Here is a 21014-nt window from a genome sequence, read left to right as displayed (position 1 = left end):
AATTGGATTCAGGTCTGGGGAACGGGCGGGCCAGTCCATAGCATCAACGCCTTCCTCTTGCAGGAACTGCTGACACACTCTAGCCACATGAGGTCTAGCATTGTCTTGCATTAGGAGGAACCCAGGGCCAACCGCACCAGCATATGGTCTCACAAGGGGTCTGAGGATCTCATCTCGGTACCTAATGGCAGTCAGGCTACCTCTGGCGAGCACATGGAGGGCTGTGCGGCCCCCCAAAGAAATGCCACCCCACACCATGACTGACCCACCGCCAAACCGGTCATGCTGGAGGATGTTGCAGGCAGCAGAACGTTCTCCATGGCGTCTCCAGACTCTGTCACGTCTGTCACATGTGCTCAGTGTGAACCTGCTTTCATCTGTGAAGAGCTCAGGGCGCCAGTGGCAAATTTGCCAATTTTGGTGTTCTCTGGCAAATGCCAAATGTCCTGCACGGTGTTGGGCTGTAAGCACAACCCCCACCTGTGGACGTCGGGCCCTCATACCACCCTCATGGAGTCTGTTTCTGACCGTTTGAGCAGACACATGCACATTTGTGGCCTGCTGGAGGTCATTTTGCAGGGCTCTGGCAGTGCTCCTTCTGCTCCTCCTTGCACAAAGGCGGAGGTAGCGGTCCTGCTGCCGGGTTGTTGCCCTCCTACGGCCTCCTCCACATCTCCTGATGTACTGGCCTGTCTCCTGGTAGCGCCTCCATGCTCTGGACACTACGCTGACAGACACAGCAAACCTTCTTGCCACAGCTCGCATTGATGTGCCATCCTGGATGAGCTGCACTACCTGAGCCACTTGTGTGGGTTGTAGACTCCGTCTCATGCTAACACTAGAGTGAAAGCACCGCCAGCATTCAAAAGTGACCAAAACATCAGCCAGGAATCATAGGAACTGAGAAGTGGTCTGTGATCACCACCTGCAGAACCACTCCTTTATTGGGGGTGTCTTGCTAATTGCCTATAATTTCCACCTGTTGTCTATTCCATTTGCACAACAGCATGTGAAATTTATTGTCAATCAGTGTTGCTTCCTAAGTGGACAGTTTGATTTCACAGAAGTGTGATTGACTTGGAGTTACATTGTGTTGTTTAAGTGTTCCCTTTATTTTTTTGAGCAGTGTATATATATATATTTAAATCAAATATTGAATTTGGGCTTTACTGATATTGCCCATAGAAATGCATTGATAAACACGTTGATAACTGGAGAAAAAATATATATATATTTTTTAAGGAATAAGGTTTTGAAGTGTCTGTCCTATATCTAGGCGATATAAGAAAGCTCAGGTAATATTTTATATATTGTTTTACATATATTTAACCCCTTATTTTTGGGGGCACAAAACTACCTCCGTACTTCCATTTGTGTGTATAGGTTACCTTCAAACGAGTTCCGATGAGCAACATAGAGAACACCGTTATGTTGGTGAGTCTCCCCTTTTCCATTTTATTTTGTAGCTCAAACGGTTTGGATGCTACAGACATTTTTTTGTGAGAAGACCCGATATTTGGGATGTCTTATGGTCTGACAAAAACCGCTGTAGCGACCACCTTCCACCTCACAGGCGGAAGGCCGACATTTGCAGATGTGATGGATTGAGACGCAGCCCATGCAACAAAACACATCTTTATCTTAAACTGATGGATTTGGATGGGGATTTTTTTTTTACTATGTTACTTAGATTGACGCAAAGTGCTTCAATAGACTCTTAAGGATTAACATCAGCAGTAGGCTAAGGCTATCACATCCTTATGATATACAGTATCTATTTTCATAAGAGTAACGTGACTGCATTAACATCAGCAGTAGGCTAAGGCTATCACATCCTTATGATATACAGTATCTATTTTCATAAGAGTAACGTGACTGCATTAACATCAGCAGTAGGCTAAGGCTATCACATCCTTATGATATACAGTATCTATTTTCATAAGAGTAACGTGACTGCATTAACATCACCAGTAGGCTAAGGCTATCACATCCTTATGATATACAGTATCTATTTTCATAAGAGTAACGTGACTGCAAGAGACAGGTCGGGAATGTCAGACTGTTTTACGGGACAAATCAACCTTTTTTTCTAAATTAGTGGCGTTTGAATTTGTTGATAAAATGCAGGACATGATTGTTTGATTGTGCGGGACTGTCCGGGACATGTGGTCACCCTAATTACCCGCCTCACTGACTCTCCCTTGGCCAGGTGAAACGACATCTCTCTCAGAAGCACTTCTCTCCCTGCCTCTCGCTTCAGTAACTCAGCCACTCTTTTACCATCAGATGGTCCGTCAATCTGTAAGTCTCTGCTTTCTTCGCTTTTGATGTGCTGGTTTAGTTTTAGTTGTGTTCTGTGGGCTCCTGCCTGTGCTACTTGGTCTCGAGTTGTTAACAATGTTGGGCTCTGGCTTGCTACTTACTACTTACTGTGGTGGTTGGCTAGCTAGGCTAGTTAGCTGGCTAGGCTAGCAGGTTAAAATAGATAATGTTAGCTGGCTGGCTAACATAACTGCATGTAACATGATTTGATAACTGGATAGATGGCATTGTGTATTTACAAAACCTTGGTTTACTTTAATGTGGCTCAATTTGCTATTAAAGCTGTAAATTAGAGCTAGCTAGGTGTTGATAGCCACTGGCTGACTCATGCAGTGCTGAAGTAGGTAGGTCTGGTAGGGCTAACATTAGCAGGCTAGTTGCCTAGCAACCTTGCAAGCTTATCTGTAACTGTCAATTCATAAAGTATTTGCTTGTAAGTTGGCTGAAAATGTTATTGAAACCACTAGTCATGAGTGCACACGATTTGGTTTAATTTGAAGTGATCTATTTGAAGATATTTCGGTCAGAGTTTACATTGTAGGGAATAGGCTGGCTAGCCGGGTCCTCCATATTACTTCACAGCCTGTAAAAAAACATTCTGACATGACTTCGGCATTCTTTGGAATTCTGATCGGTTTTATGTACTCTAAAAATAGAAAAGAGAGGTGTAACTTTGCATTGGGACTTGTGATGCTATACTAATGCAGATCCATATGTTACATGTGGTTACATTTAGCTACCTCCACTTTAAGGGAGTTGTATGGTCACATTTAGATCTGAATAAATAACAGACAGAGAAAACAATTATATTCTATTCTAACAGTATTTGGGTCATTCTTGAGCTCTGGTAATATTTCAGTCCCACTGACTGATTTTGATTATAAATTGAAATGTCCAGTATAATGAATTGAAATAAATATAGAATTAATTTAAACTTTATTATCGCAATTGTTTCATGTCCCCCAGGTGTTTCAATTAATTTTTACTTGGGAAATTAATATTAAAATGTGCACAAAATTTAATGCAAACATAAATTTGTGTTATTTTGTTGAGAAGGTATTTTTATCAAATAAATGCATGATTATTGATTAAATTTACACAATTTAGCTCTGTCCCTCAGTCTACATGTAACGGGTTGTAAATCTGTGACAGGGTTGAGTTATTTACTTTATTTATGAAAATTTTCTAAACATAAGCATCTACATTATATATTGTTTATATTCACTTATAAAACATGCTGTAATGTGTTCCATGTGAACAGAAAATATATTTTATGGCAGGTAGCCTGGTGGTAGGAGAGTTGGGCAAGGCTCTTCAGTTGTTCCTTTAAGTTGCTCTGGATCCTAAATTACTCAATGATTATAGTGTATACATGTATATATTCTAAGAATCTTTGATTTAACGTTATTCCATTGAAACATCTAGGGAATGATGGCACCCACATCAGCAGCAGAACGACAAAGGCAGTGTCTAGCACGTCACAATGCTGACCCAGTAAAAAGGGAACAGTACTTTGAGAGAGAGAGATGGAAAAGGAATGTTGATTCAGGGGGAAAAAGAAAAGATAATTGATTTATTAAGTGAGACAGACCAGCATCAGAAGCGTAAACAGTGGAGAACAGCATACAAAAGAAGCAAGGAGAGGAAAGGAGCACTGAGGAACTTGACCACTAAGTCCACATCATGAACGTTGAAGAGAACGGCAGACAGGTTGGTGGCTAAGGGCCGTGATATCAGCGATGCACAGGAGCTTTACAAAGACCTCCATGAGACAAACACGTCAGTGAAGCTGTTCTGTGTGAAGAGTGCCCATGTTGAACGTGCGATGGAGATGATGCCAAGACCCATAAAAGCGGTGCCCTCCACCATGAGAATACACCAGGTCATCACCATGGCTCCTGGTGAGCTGATGTCTGGGGATGTCAGTTGTCTTTGTTCAACAAAGAAGGACCTAAACTGTACATGCTTTAATAACACACAGCACTTCAGTTTCAGGCAGAAGGTCCTGGCTGCTCCAGAACAACCAGCCAATGAGGAAAATCGTTTTTTATCCAGGCATCATCCTCGGACGGATGAAGTTAGTGTATAAGTGAAATATATACATCGCGAAGGACCAAACAGATTTTTCTGGAATTCTCGAGACGACTTCCACTAGTGTCAGTTTGATGAAGTCCTTGAGATGATTCCAGCCCTTGAGTCCTTGAGATGACCTCCCTACTCTTCTACATTTGCACACACTGTACATAGATTTTTCTATTGTGTTATTGACTGCACATTTGTTTATGTGTAACTCTGTGTTGTTGTTTTTGTCGCACTGCTTTGCTTTATCTTGGCCAGGTCACAGTTGTAAATGAGAACTTGTTCTCAACTGGCCTACCTGGTTAAATAAAGGTGAAATAAATACAAATAAAAAATACTATCATGAGGTTCTATAGTAGCAAGGATCTGACACCTCCGGAGGGCTTGATGGCTCAATCCACCAGAGGTATGGCTACAACATAGGCATTGTTCAAAGGCATCTCTGTTCAAGAGATCTGTAATGCAGCATGTTGTGGTGATGTACCTTCATGAGGTTCTACTGACTGGACATCACTACACATACGGTGAGTAGAGTGGGGACCTCTGAGGGATGATCCTGTCTAGACTTGGCATCAGAGAGTATATGAGCTCTATGGTAGTTGGTAGATGACGAGGTTACCTTTCACACATGGAAGACAAACGTACTTAGATGTGAAGACGGGAGAGACTATGGCCCTTATATAGGAAGTTGAGTCATCTGCTAGTAGCTGTTGCTTGACAGACGTTGTTTGATTGGATCTCCCTAGACTCCGTCCCTAACGAGGCTTATAATTTCATAGAACCGGGGTTATGTTAGGTAACCTTAAGTTACATGTCCTACTATGCTAATTTATCTGTATTAAATGGCCCATAACTTTAACACTAGCAGAGATCCTGGAACTAATATACCCTTAAAGTATATTATGTTCAACAATATATATAAAAAATCTAAACATTTATATTTTCAATATTTATATTTTCTATATTAATAAATTCATGTAAGAAATGTATGAATGAAATCAAAATACAAATCAAATCAAATTTTAAGTGTCGACCTTACAGTGGAATGTTTACTTACAAGCCCTTAACCAACAATGCAGTTTTAAGAAAAATAAGTGTTATATATAAAATACAAATAATTCATATTAAAGAGCAGCGGTAAAATAACAGTAGCGAGGCTGTATACAGGGGGTACCGGTACAGAGTCAATGTGCGGGGACACAGGTGAGTCGAGGAAAAATACTACTCCTATTACAGAGCAAGTGGTAAAGCTTCATATGACACCCATTGTTGGAGGACTGTAGCATCTAATGATGAAACATGTAGCATCTCCACAGAGGAGCTCTGTCATGATTGTAGCAGGTTTACTAACACGTTACTTATATTAGCTGTGTTGACTATGACGTTACTTTAGCTAATATGGTGACAACGATGCTGTGTGTAGCAGTTATGAAATGGTTTGGTTTGGAAAGGTTTTTTCTCCTGGTCACCTACAGCTGATGTGTTGTGCATTGACGTCCACAAGCGAAGGGAAAAGGTGAGCGAATTGACGTGAGAGGAAATACAACGTGGCAGTTGTGAAAGTGAACTGTGTTTACGCGTCATCAGGGGTGAATTCATTCAGCCGATTCTGTTGACAAACGTTTCTTAAACGGAACAAAACCGGGATAAACATACCTGAATTTGTCCAATAGAATCTCTATTTCAGCTAGATGCAGGCGAGAGTGTGCAAGGCAGTATTGAATGTGTCTGTCCATGTGTCACTGTCTGTCACCTCAAATGTTTCTCTCGACCAGTGTGCACCTACATTCTAAACTTTCATTCATAGGCTAGGTTGTAGCAACCTTATGATGGGTATAGGGGAAATGTTAGTATCATGTAGTAGCCTAAACCTACCGCTGTTACATTGAACAGGGTGAATGGAATATGAATGACAGTCATCTAATATGCTGTAATAGAAATAAGGCCATGAATAAACAAATCGTCCTGCCTCATCTTAAACGGCACTGACCGCCACTGTTTGGATGGTGGGCCATTCTTGGGAAACTGTTGAGCTGGAAAACCCAGCAACTTTGCAGTTCTTGACACAAACCGATGAGCCTGGCACGTACTACCATACCCCGTTCAAAGACACTTAAATATGTTGTCTTCCCCATTCACCCTCTGAATGGCACACATGCACAATCCATGTCTCATGTCTCAAGGCTTAAAATTCCTTATTTAACCTGACTCCCCCCTTCATCTACACTGATTGAAGTGGATTTAACTAGTGACATAAATAAGGGATCATAGCTTTAGCCTGGATTCACCTGGTCAGTCTAAGTCATGGAAGGAGCAGGTGTTCTTAATGTTTTGTAGACTCAGTGTAAAGCACCACAGATAATCAAGTGCTATTTACATGTGATGCATTTGCTCTATTGTTTACAGTATGATTTGTATTGTATAGAGGGTGACTTTAAGGTAAAAGTACCGTCACATCTAGATAAAAACGAATGTGAAAATAAACAGAGCAAATCTGTATTAAAACACTACCTATTCATAGATGTATTTATTCATCATCTACATATTCATATTAAGATTCTACGTCTGCGTACAGGAAAGTATTATTTGTGAGACGTAAGAGAAAATATATCAGCTTATTGTTAAATTATTATGACGTTCTTTCCAATAAAAAAGTGTAGTAACTGTTGTTTCCAAACTGCGTTACCCACTCCAGCCAGCAGAAGCGATATGCATCTTTCAGGTGACGCTTCTTGCGTGACGTATAATGGACTGGACGGGATGCTTCTTCAGGAACAACAAGGCGCCTACTTTTTCAACCACCTCGGTAGCTTGCTAGCCAACATAAAACCGATAGATTGACGCGTTACACCGTGTTTGTGTACATTAGCTAATCTCAGTGTTTTAAACACATTTCTGTTGACTTATCAACTGATTACCCATAACCTAATTAGCTTGTTCAATTTGCAAACTTGTTTAAGATTGATACTGAGCCTAGCACTAGGCTAATGCTAACTAACTAGCTAACATCCCCGACCATGAGCTCACTAAACTACTCCTCCCCTGCTAAAGGAGAGGGGGTCTGCTGTATGGCGAAAGAAGCTCTGGGACTGAACAATGTCGTGGAAGATGAGGCTGTTACAGTGAAAGAAGAGGAGGCTGTTATAGTGAAAGAAGAGGAGGCTGTTATAGTGAAAGAAGAGGAGGCTGTTACAGTGAAAGAAGAGGAGGCTGTTACAGTGAAAGAAGAGGAGGCTGGTATAGTGAAAGAAGAGGAGGCTGTTACAGTGAAAGAAGAGGAGGCTGTTATAGTGAAAGAAGAGGAGGCTGTTATAGTGAAAGAAGAGGAGGCTGTTATAGTGAAAGAAGAGGAGGCTGTTATAGTGAAAGAAGAGGAGGCTGTTACAGTGAAAGAAGAGATAGAAACTTTTAGAGAGGAAGAGGATGCTATCTCAATAAAGGTGAAGGAGGAAGACGTTTTGGGAGTGAAAGAGGAGGAGACAGAATATCAGATTAACACCAGTGAGTGCACCTCATCTAATATAGCAGGCTTTTCAAATTCAATATTGTTGCATATTTTGTACATGCAATATCAAAGGAAACAAAAGGCACCCATTTCATGAAACTACCCTTTCACATTTGCAACACAAACATTATTTTATAAAATCATGATGAAGTGGCCATTTTAGGTCCTTTTTAGACATATTCATGCCTCTTGTAAGACCCTATGATTGCAATAGAAGATCATAAGTTTACAATCGGTTTGATGTTCTCGTTAACACAGGAGAGAGACCTGACTATCGTGGATCCTCTGGGGAGCCTCAACAACATCCTGATGCTGACGAGGCAGAGAAGAGTCTCTCCAGATCAAAACACCAGATGGTACAGCTTGGTCTGGTCTAGCATACAACTTGCTGTGTCTGGGCTGGGTTTCTGTAAAGCACTTCATGACAACAGTGGCATCAGCATCCATAATGATATGTGTCTGTGTCCCCTGTTTATGGTTACCAGGACAACGCTAGCCCTTCCTCCCTCCTGGAGTCCCCGTGTCGTGCCTCTCCCAGTAGCACCTTACTGCTGGGTATGAAGAGGTTGTTTGTGCAGCTGGTGGACTGCAGGAAAACAACGGGGCTGAGTGGAACTGTGAGAGGAGGAGAAGAGAAGAAAGGATCAGATTTGACACATCAAAGTAAGTGCTGTAGTTTAGTTTGAACAAATACAATAGATCTGCCCACTGGTATCTGTTACCAGGACAACCAGCATAGTTCTGTTAGTTGACAGGAAGATGGACTGGTATCTGTTACCAGGACAACCAGCAGAGTTCTGTTAGTTGACAGGAAGATGGACTGGTATCTGTTACCAGGACAACCAGCAGAGTTCTGTTAGTTGACAGGAAGATAGACTGGTATCTGTTACCAGGACAACCAGCAGAGTTCTGTTAGTTGACAGGAAGATAGACTGGTGGATATGGATGTTATGAATATCATAACACTGAAAAAGGATTCTGCCAATGAAAATAGAGAAACCAATAGACCGTATAAAACCTTGATGAAAGGTAGCTTCAGAGAGACAGTTATAAGATGATCCTATGTAAGGTGCTCGTTTTTCAAAAACATTTTCTCAAAATATTATGGATGTTACATTGTCTGTCCCAGTCAACCCCCCTATCTTTATAAGACTGTAGAACAGGAAAACTAAACTCCAGACACTGTTAATTAATGAACTAATACTGGAGGAAAGCTGTGATCAGGCTGCCCACTCAAGAGAAAGCTTCAAACTGTAACCAGTGCCGTCAACCTTGTTCAGGTTATCAATCAACCTACCAGGGTAGTTACAAACAGTACAGAAATGTAATCATCAACATATTTTGATCATATCTTTACTAATGCTTTAGAAATGTGTTTTAAAGCAGTTTCCAGATCAATCAGATGTAGTGATCACAATATAGTAGCCATATCTAGGAAAACCAAAGTTCCAAAGGCTGGGCCTAATATTGTGTAAAAGAGGTCATACAATACGTTTTGTAGTGATTCCTATGTTTTTGATGTAATCAATATTTGTTGGTCCGTGGTGTGTAATGATGAGCAACCAGACGCTGCCCATGACAGATTTATGAAATTGCTTATCCAAGTTACTAATAAGCATGCACCCGATAAGAAAATGACTGTAAAAACTGTTAAATCCACGTGGATTGATGAGGAATAGAAAAATGGTATGGTGTATATGCAGTGGTTCCCAAACGTTTTATAGTCCGATACCCCTTCAAACATTCAACCAGCTGTACCCCCTCTAGCACCAGGGTCAGCGCACTCTCAAGTGTTGTATTTTGCCATCATTGTAAGCCGGTCACACACACACACTATACGATACATTTATTAAACATAAGAATGAGTGTGAGTTTGTCAAAACCCAGCTCTTCCTATTAGAGGTCGACCGATTATGATTTTTCAACGCCGATACCGATTATTGGAGGACAAAAAAGCCGATACCGATTAATCGGCCGATTAAAAAAAAAATATATATATATATATATAAAAAGAAAACAAATTATATATATTTTATATATATATCATACACACACACATATTTGTAATAATGACAATTGCAACAATACTGAATGAACAATGAACACTTTTATTTTAACTTAATATAATACATAAATCAATTTAGTCTCAAATAACATGAGAACATATGTTAAAACGAACCACCAGCTTTCATGGGTCTTCAATATTCCCAGTTAAGTTTTAGGTTGTAGTGCAGAAAGCAGAGCTTGTCTGCATGGTCCCCTGTCAGTCTGCTCCTCCACGAAGACCTTATTTGAAGTAGATCAAGACATTCTCTATGGAAGACATGAACGGTAAAATAACGATAGAACCCCTTTCAAGTTCAGCCGCAAGTTATTACAGGAATTATAATTCGTCGACTATTTCTCTCTAAACCAAATACCTTTGACTAATCTGGAAACTATCACCTCGAAAACAAAACGTTTATTCCGTTCCGTATTTTATCTAACGGGTGGCATCCATGAGTCTAAATATTCCTGTTACATTGCACAACCTTCAATGTTATGTCATAATTACATAAAATTCTGGCAAATTAGTTCGCAAAGAGCCAGGCGGCCCAAACTGTTGCATATACCCTGACTCTGCGTGCAATGAACGCAAGAGAAATGACACAATTTCACCTGGTTAATATTGCCTGCTAACCTGGATTTCTTTTAGCTAAATATGCAGGTTTAAAAATATATACTTGTGTATTGATTTTAAGAAAGGCATTGATTTTAAGAAAGGCATTGATGTTTATGGTTAAGTACACATTGGAGCAATGACAGTCATTGATTGATTGTTTTTTATAAGATAAGTTTAATGCTAGCTAGCAACTTACCTTAGCTTACTGCATTCGTGTAACAGGCAGGCTCCTCGTGAAGTGCAATGTAATCAGGTGTTAGAGTATTGGACTAATTAACTGTAAGGTTGCAAGATTGGATCCCCCGAGCTGACAAGGTTAAAAATCTGGCAGAACGTTCCTAGGCCGTCATTGAAAATAAGAATGTGTTCTTAACTGACTTGCCTAGTTAAATAAAGATTAAATAAAGGTGTAAAAAATAAATTAAATAAAAAATCGGGGCCCAAAATACCGATTTCCGATTGTTATGAAAACTTGAAATCGGCCCTAATTAACTGGTCATTCCGATTAATCGGTCGACCTCTACTTCCTATAAGAGTTCTTATAGGACCAGCGCACAAATAATATAATAATAATAAATGATTTTGCTCTTTATTTATTAACAATCTTACATATTAAACCTTATTTGTTCTTTGACATTTGTAAATAACTCACCACAGGTTAATGAGAAGGGTGTGCTTGAAAGGATGCACATAACTCTGCAATGTTGTATTGGAGAGAGTCTGTCTAAAATAATTTTCCACACAGTCTGTGTCTGTATTTAAAATGTGTCAATACTTTGCACCCTTGATAACCAGCGCGCTTCTGTATTTTGTAAAAGCGTTACATGGTCGCTGCCCATATCATTGCATCGTGCAGAAAATGTAGTGTCCAAAACGTCTTTCAAGCAGTCAGGTATTCCCTTGGCAGCAAGAGCCTCTCGGTGGATGCTGCAGTGTACCCAAGTGGCGTCGGGAGCAACTGCTTGCACGCGCGTTACCACTCCACTATGTTTCCCTGTCATGGCATTTGCTCCATCAGTACAGATACCAACATCAGCAGCAGCTACGTTTGGCTACATATGGACCGTTAGTGGAATTCCCGCGAGAGAGTAACGGTTAATGTGATTGGATGTTAAGTATTTGATTAGGCTACCTGTATTTGACATTGTGTTGTTATTTCGCTGAACACTAGATGGTTTAATTTTATTTTTGGCAGGGAAATGAGGCTACTCAGGTGAGAAAAAAACCTCACCCAAATGTATAGCCCCGTTGGAAATTATAAATGGACTGTTTGATAATGTGAATCACATTTTTATTTGGCGTACCCCAGTTTGGGAATACCTGGTGTAGAGGGAGGCAAAAAAAGAGATGGTGTAGGAGTTACTGTTACATATGGAGGTAGATATCACACTATTAAACAATAGACAGGTGTACATTAGAAAATAGGAGGACAAGGCAGACATGAGTGCATTTGCCATTCTGGTAAATACAGGAAACCAAAGATAAAACAGATAGTAAAATGGCCGAAGCCATACGTGCTTTAAAGTGCATTTATGAAAAGAGCAGGACACCATTATGAAGATTAAATAGAGAGGAAAGGCCATAAGTGCTTAGGGTAAAGGCCATAAGTGCTTAGGGTAAGATAGACATATATTAATTTTAGGAGACAAGAGGGTCCTGCCTCCATTATAATCTAATCAAGAGCGGATACAGGCGTTATTGGGCGTAAACAAGCAGGAAGCCTGAATTGAAGGATAATGGTGGCAGATGACCTAGGAGAAGTAATTTAATTAAAGTATGTCATGATCTCGTGTGTGTGTGTGTGTATAAGACAGAGCCAGTGCTCTGGGAAGGTGTGTGATCCGCGGATCACCCCGGCTTGTGATACATTATATTAAAAGTCTTTATTGATTTTACAAGTTCTTATACGAGTGTTATATTTCTGAGACAATTATCCACGAATATGGCAAATAGGTCTGGCTGTACAACTGATTGGCAAACTTATTGCAAATTGAGAAATCATTTGACTAAACTGAATAAAAATAACTACTACACTATAAAACCAAGATAAATGACAAAGAATGATTGTAAAAAGCTTTGGAGCATCTTCAATGAAATTTTGGGCAAAAAGGCTAACTCTGCTCCATCATTCATTGAATCAGATGGCTCATTCATCACAAAACCCACTGATATTGCCAACTACTTGAATAATTTTTTAATTGGCAAGATTAGCAAACTTAGGCATGACATGCCAGCAACAAACGCTGTATAAAGTATATTGGACCAAATTATGAAAGACAAGCATTGTAATTTTGAATCTGTAAAGTAAGTGTGGAAGAGGTGAAACAATTGTCTATCAACAATGACAAGTCACATCCAAGTATATTGGACCAAATTATGAAAGACATGCATTGTAATTTTGAATCTGTAAAGTAAGTGTGGAAGAGGTGAAACAATTGTCTATCAACAATGACAAGTCACCGGGGTCTGACAACGTGGATGGAAAATGATTGAGGATAATAGTGGATGATATTGCCACTCCAATTTGCCATATCTTCAATTTAAGCCTACTAGAAAGTGTGTTCCCTCAGGCCTGGAGGGAGGCAAAAGTCTTTCCGCTACCTAAGAATAGTAAAGCACCCTTTACTGGCTGAAATTGCTGACCAATCAGCCTGGTACCAACCGTTACACTTTTTGAAAAAATAGTTTGACCAGATACAATGCGATCATAGCCTGCTGCTGGAAAAACTTGTTATGGCTTTACACCCCCTGCTATATTGTGGATAAAAAGCTACCTGTCTAACAGAACACAGAGGGTGTTCCAGAATGAAAGCCAGTACAACAGAATCAAGGTATAATCGGGAATTCCCCAGGGCAGCTGTCTAGGCACCTTACTTTTTTCAATTTTTACTAACGACATGCCACTGGGTAAAGCCAGTGTGTCTAACGACATGCCTTTGGGTAAAGCCAGTGTGTCTAGGTATGAGGATGACTCAACACTATACACGTCAGCTACCACAGCAACTGAAATGACAGCAACACTTGACAAAGAGCTGAAGTTAGTTTCAGAATGGGTGGCAAGGAATAAGTTAGTCCTAAATATTTCAGGTAACCTTAAGTTACATTGGCCTACTATGCTAATTCTGTAGCTGTATTGTTAGAGGAGCGTAAAGATAAAGATTTTGTTGGGGCGCCAGGCAGGTATTAACCTGCTGAAAGGAAAAGAGTAGAGTAGTGCTACCAGGCACACATCAGCAGAAGATACTGAATAGAGTGGAGGCTGTTGGCCAGATAGCCAGTGGGGAGAGAACATAAGACCCACCAAAAAAACGCCCGTCACAGCCCAGGGGTAACCCAACCAATAATACCTCATACAATAATAATGGCAGAGCAATTTAATGGCAACTTCATAGAAACAATTCGCAAGAAAGAACCCAATCATCAACATTAGAGGATTTGCAATAATCTGTATTACCTCCCAGTGGTGGAGTGCAGGGGGGTATGCATGGGTGTGTGGGTGGGTGTGTTCATAGACAACAAAGGCCTTAAAATGTAAACAGTCCCACAAAAAATCAATACAATTCAAACGACAATAAACATGAGCTCTCACGCAAACTCCCTCTAACTTCTTATGGACAGAAGTCTGTGTCTGGACGGTAGCGTCCCACCTGGCCAACATCCGGTGGAATTGCAGAGCGCGAAATTCAAACTACAGAATTATAAATATTTAACTTTTATAAAATCACAAGTGTAATACATCAAAATAAAGCTTAACTTCTTGTTAATCCAGCCGCTGTGTCAGATTTCAAAAAGGCTTTAAGGCGAAAGCACACCATGCGATTATCTGAGGCCAGCACCTATATAGCACAAAAGCATGAAAAACATATTTCAACCAGGCAGGTGCACCACGAAAGTCAGAAATAGCGATGTAATAAATGCCTTGCCTTTGATCTTCTTCTGTTGGTACTCCAAAAGGTCCCAGATACATCACAAATGGTCCTTTTGTTCGATAATGTCCTTCTTTATATCCATAAAAACTCAGTTTAGCTGGCGCGCTTCAGTCAATAATCCACCCAGTTTCCCTCCATCAAAATGCATACAAAATGAATCCCAAACGTTACTAATGAACTTTTCCAAACAAGTCAAACAACGTTTATAATCAAACCTTAGGTACCCTAATACGTAAATAAACAATACAATTTAAGACGGAGAATCGTTATTGTCTTTACCGGAGGAAAATACCAAAGAACGCGCTCTCCTCCACGCGCTTGGAAACACTACAGCCAAAATGGGAGCCACCGAGAAAAGCTACAATTTCTGTCTCATTTTTCCAAAAACCAGCATGAAACTCTTTCTAAAGAAGATCTAAAGCTCTTAAAGTGACAGCGCATGGTGAAGGCTCCATGCAGGATTTCGCCACAATTTCTCTGTATAAAATGGCCCATAACTTTAACACTAGCAGAGATCCTGGAACTGATATACCCTTACAGTATATTATATTCAACAATATACAGTAATCCCTCGTTTATCGCGGGGGTTACGTTCCGAAAATGACCCGCGATAAGTGAAATCCGCGAAATAGAAAACTTTTTTTTTTTTTACAATTAGCAACTATTACATGTATACAAATACAGTGACTCACGTGTAGGCCGTTTCACTGCTCTTCAGACTGGGCCGCTGCATCCTGACTGCGCTCTGCAGTGTTCTCTTCTTCTGAAGCCCGCGGTGCAGGTGTGTTTGTTCGGGAGAAGAACATAGTGATAGGCAGCTGTTGTCGCTCTTTTTTCTTCTTTGCAAAAAGATCCTTGTACACCGACATGCCACCATCGATTACGTTGGAGAACTGTAATGAACGGCTCATCAAAGGGTCCCATTCCTCAGCTACTCGCTTAAGTTCAGTGGCCATTCGCACCATGGTTGCTAAGCGACCAAGCGTTAGTCCTTCCTTCCTTCCTGGCCAACTTAATGTAAATTTGCCAAGCTGTTTTATGTACGTACACATAACTGCACGAGACGACAAAATGATAGCACAATTCGTAGCATGTTTTGATACAAGAAGCGGGAGTGAGTTTTTAGCGAATCAGAATGCAGAGCACAATGCACCAAAAAAAAAAAAAAAATGCATTATGAAAATCCGCGAAATAGCGAATCCGCGATAAGTGAACCGCGAAGTGGCGAGGGATCACTGTATACAAAAATCAACATTTATATTTTCAATATTCATGTAAGAAATGTTTGAATGAAATCCGAATACTACTCATATTACAGAGCAAGTGGTAAAGATTCATATGACACCCATTGTTGATTTGTAGCCTGTAGCATCTAATGATGAAACATTATGGAGTCTTGAAGGAGGACTATAGCAGCTAATGATGATACATTATGGAGTCTTAAAACTTCTTATGGCTAGTGGAACCCCTCGACAACATTCCGCTGAAAAGGCAGAGCGCTAAATTCAAAAATATTCTTTAGAAATATGTAACTTTGATGCATTCACCAGTGCAATACACCAAATTAAAGCTTAACTTCTTGTTAATCTACCCATCGTGTCCGATTTCAAAAAAGCTTTACAGCGAAAGCACACCATATAATTATGTTAGGTCAGAGCCTAGTCACAAAAACACACACAGCCATTTTCCAGCCAAAGAGAGGAGTCACAAAAAGCAGAAATATAGGTTAAATTAAATTTATCACAAACCTTTGATGATCTTCATCAGATGGCACTTATAGGACTTCATGTTACACAATACATGTATGTTTTGTTCGATAAAGTTCATATTTATATCCAAAAATCTCAGTTTACATTGGCGCTTTATGGTCAGTAATGTTGTGCATCGAAAACATCCTGCAAATTTTCAGAGGCACATCAATTTACAGAAATACTCATAATAAACGTATAAAAGTTGATACAAGTATTATACACATACTATACTTCTCCTTAATGCAACCGCTGTGTCAGATTTCAAAAAAGCTTTACGGAAAAAGCAAACCATGCAATAATCCGAGTACGGGGCTCAGACACAAGCCATGCAGATAACCGCCATGTTGTTGAGTCAGAAATAGCGTTTTAAATATTCACTTACCTTTGATGATCTTCATCAGAATGCACTCCCAGGAATCCCAGTTCAACAATAAATGTTTGTTTTGTTCGATAAAGTCCAACATTTATGTCCAAATACCTCCTTTTGTTAGCGCGTTTGGTAAACAAATCCAAACTCACGAGGCGCGGGCAAGTCCAGGCGAAAGTATAGATGAAAAGTTCAAAAATGTATATTATAGTTTGTAGAAACATGTCAAACGATGTATGAATCAATCTTTAGGATGTTTTTAACATTAGTCTTCAATAATGTTCCAACCGGAGAATTCCTTTGTCTTTAGAATTGCAATGGAACGCAGGTCGCTCTCACGTAGGCACATGATCAGCTCATGCCACTCTGGCAGACCTCTGGTTGAAACAGCTCTCATTCCCCCTTCCTTCACAGTAGAAGCCTCAAACAACGTTCTAAAGACTGTTGACATCTAGTGGAAGCCTTAGGAAGTGCAATATGACCCCATAGACACTGTACATTCGATAGGCAATGAGTTGAAAACTACAAACCTCAGATTTCCCACTTCCTGGTTGGATTTTTCTCAGGTTTTCGCCTGCCATATGAGTTCTGTTATACTCACAGACATCATTCAAACAGTTTTAGAAAATTCAGAGTGTTTTCTATCCAATACTACTAATAATATGCATATCTTATATTCTGGGGATGAGTAGCTGGCAGTTTAATTTGGATATGCTTTTCATCCAAACGTGAAAATGCTGCCCCCTATTCTAGAGAAGTTTTTAACAAATGCACTGTGTGTGTATACTGAACCAAAATATAAACAACGATTTACAGTTTATATGAGTCAGTGATTGTAAATAAATAAACAAGGCCCTAATCTATGGACTTTACATAACTGGGCAGGGGCGCAGCCATTGCGGAGCCAGGCCCAGCCAATCAGAATTGGTTTTTCCCCACAAACGGGCTTCATTACAAAGAGAAATACAACTCGGATGGCTGGTCTCAGACGATGTGGAGGTCCTGGGCTGGCGTCGTTATATGTGGTCTGTGGTTGTGAGGCCAGTTGGATGTACTGCCAAATTCTCTAAAACAATGTTGGAGGAGGCTTCTGGAAGAGAATTTAACATTCAATTATCTGGTAACAGCTCCAGTGGATATTCCTGCAGTCAGCATGCCAATTGCACGCTCCCTCAAAACTTGAGACATCTGTGGCATTGTGTTGTGTGACAGAACTGACATTTTAGTGGCCTTTTATTCTCCCCAGCACAAGGTGCACCTGTGTAATGATCATGCTGTTTAATCAGCTTGATATGCCACACCTGTCAGGTGGATGGATTATCTTGGCAAAGAATAAATGTTAACTAACAGGGATGTAAAAAAGTCTGCAATCTTTTTTTTCAGCTCATGAAACATCCAACACTTTACATTTTGCGTTTATATTTTTGTTTATTGTAGTTACTCTCAGTTTTAGGAACATCTTCCCAAATATTTCACTTTATTTTTTACCTAAAATATGACATCAGCGATAGTCAAAATGTTGAAAATCTGTGAACGTCTAAATAAGAAATTGGGCCATTTAAACAGCATGTTTCGAACCCTTTCGACAACGGGGAGATTTTACTGATGTGCTTTGTGTCTTCGACGTAAAAACAAGTTTTGGACTTCCACTTAAAATTACTTATTTACTTATTTTATGTTTAAGGAAGTGTGTACAGTTGTGGCCAAAAGTTTTGAGAATGACATAAATATGAATTTTCTGCTGCCTCAGTTTGTATGATGGCAATTTGCATATACTCCAGAATGTTATGAAGAGTGATCAGATGAATTGTAATTAATTGCAAAGTCCCTCTTTGCCATGCAAATGAACTGAATCCCCCCCCCCCAAAACTGGAAGCTTCAAAAGGAGGGTGGTGCTTGGAATCATTGTTCTTCCTCTGTCACCCATGGTTACCTGCAAGGAAACACGTGCCGTCATCATTGCTTTGCACAAAAAAGGCTTCACAGGCAAGGATATTGCTGCCAGTAAGATTGCACCTAAATCAACAATTTATCGGATCATCAATAACTTCAAGGAGAGCGGTTCAATTGTTGTGAAGAAGGCTTCAGGGCACCCAAGAAAGTCCAGCAAGCGCCAGGACGTCTCCTAAAGTTGATTCAGCTGCGGGATCGGGGCACCACCAGTACAGGGCTTGCTCAGGAATGGCAGCAGGCAGGTGTGAGTGCATCTGCACACAGACTGATATTCTGCAAAAGGTACAGGGATTGGACTGCTGAGGACTGGGGTAAAGTCATTCTCTCTGATGAATCTCCTTTTCGATTGTTTGGGGCATCTGGGAAAAAAGCTTGTCCGGAGAAGACAAGGTGAGCGCTTCCATCAGTCCTGTGTCATGCCAACGGTAAAGCATCCTGACACCATTCATGTGTGGGGTTGCTTTTCAGCCAAGGGTGTGGGCTCACTCACAATGTTGCCTAAGAACACAGCCATGAATAAGGAATGCTACCAACACATCCTCCGAGAGCAACTTCTCCCAACCATCCAGGAACAGTTCGGTGACGAACAATGCCTTTTCCAGCATGAAGGAGCACCTTGCCATAAGGCAAAAGTGATAAGTGGCTCGGGGAACAAAACATCAATATTTTGGGTCCATGGCCAGGAATCTCCCCAGACCTTAATCCCATTGAGAACTTGTGGTCAATCCTCAAGAGGCGGGTGGACAAACAAAAACCCACAAATTCATCAGTCAGGATGTTTTAGCCCAGAAGTTAATTGACACCAGGGTGGATTGCAGAGGTCTTGAAAAAGAAGGGTCAACACTGCAAATATTGACTCTTTGCATCAACTTCATGCCATTGTCAATAAAAGCCTTTGACACTTATGAAATGCTTGTAATAATACTTCAGTATTTCATAGTAACATCTGACAAAAATATCTGAAGACACTGAAGCAGCAAACTTTGTGGAAATTAATATTTATGTCATTCTCAAAATGTTTGGCCACGACTGTAGGTCGCATTCTGTATCATACAGCTATGAAAGTTATATATTTAGAACCACCTGCTCGATTGGAATTAAGCGACGTCTGTGTCTTGAGTGTCCAAGAACGGTTTAGTTTGTGTTCTGACTTGTAAAACAGAAATAATAAATAAGTAATGTAAACATCATCAGTAATTACCAGGAAACTATAAAACATTTGTTTTAAAATCACACCAAGATTGTTAAAACTGGCCTTAGGTTATTGAGCGATCTGATTAGGATTTACCCTCGTAGCAAGGCCTATTTATCATGTGGAGGTTTCATTCAGGTCTCTTTTTTTAAAAACACACTGTCTTTGGCAGGAGAAAGACCAGGCTCAGAGGAACCAGAGCCAGGGACGTCCAAACCAACAAGAAGACACCAGTGTTCCCACTGTGGAAAGTGTTTTAACCAGTTAAGGGACCTGTACCGACATGAGAGAATACACACAGGGGAGAAATCTTACCACTGCTCGCAGTGTGGAAAGTGTTTTAATCTGTTAGGGAACCTGAAACAACATGAGAGAATACACACAGTTGAGAAGCCTTACCACTGCTCACAGTGTGGAAAGAGTTTTAACCATTTAAGGAGCATGAAAGTTCATGAGATAATACACACAGGGGAGAAGCCTTACCACTACTCCCAGTGTGGAAAGAGTTTTAACCAGGAAATCAACCTGTTTTAACCAGGAAATCAACCTGAACCAACACGAGAAAATGCACAGTGTGCAAAGCTTTTAACCATTTAGGAAGCCTGAAAGAACACATAAGACTGCACACAGAGGAAAAGGCTTAGAAAGAGGAAAAGGCTTACAAAAGCTCAGACCTTTGGAAAACATATTACTCATAACAGTCACTTAAACGTCATTAGAGAATCCACACTGGAGAGAGAAATTACTTCTCTTAGCGTGTATATTGATATTTCATATCACATTGACTTTAGCGTGTATATTGATATTTCATAACACATTAGCCGAATCTGCCATAACACATACACAGTTCTCCCGTTGTCTTTTATTGTTGACTGATAATGTGTTTACCAGTTTTTACCATATGAAATTGCTTCTTCCAATTATTGATAAACATGTACCTGTTAAAACTTCTCACGAGTCACCAACCCTGATCCGGTAGCACCCCCCACCCCCCACCCCACTGAGTAGCATAGCTAGCATAGCGTCACAAGTAACTTGTAGCATCTAAATATCATTAAATCACAAGTCTAAGACACCAGATGAAAGATACAGGTCTTGTGAATAAAGCCACCATTTCAGATTTTTAAAATGTTTTACAGGGAAGACACAATATGTAAATCTATTAGCTAACCACGTTAGCAAAGGACACGATATTTTTACTCCCAACAGCTTTTTCCTGCGTCAGTAGCTATCACTAATTCGACTAAATAAAAA

At 40.2% G+C, this 21014-nt stretch overlaps 1 protein-coding gene across 1 annotated transcript; it reads left to right on the top strand.

The window, feature by feature from the left end:
- The first annotated feature begins 7163 nt into the window (after window positions 1-7163).
- LOC139547382 (S-antigen protein-like) lies at window positions 7164-9882 on the top strand. The gene is made up of 3 exons (XM_071356353.1): window positions 7164-7902; window positions 8165-8262; window positions 8392-9882. The coding sequence occupies exons 1-3, from the start codon at window positions 7419-7421 to the stop codon at window positions 8590-8592; spliced, it is 783 nt and encodes a 260-aa protein (XP_071212454.1). The 5' UTR covers window positions 7164-7418; the 3' UTR covers window positions 8593-9882.
- Window positions 9883-21014: the final 11132 nt, after the last annotated feature.

Source organism: Salvelinus alpinus, chromosome 2, assembly GCF_045679555.1.
Source record: "Salvelinus alpinus chromosome 2, SLU_Salpinus.1, whole genome shotgun sequence".
In the NCBI taxonomy this organism is placed as follows: domain Eukaryota; kingdom Metazoa; phylum Chordata; class Actinopteri; order Salmoniformes; family Salmonidae; genus Salvelinus; species Salvelinus alpinus.
The sequence above is the reverse complement of the archived record's forward strand: the minus strand, read 5'-3'. Positions and strand labels throughout refer to the sequence as shown.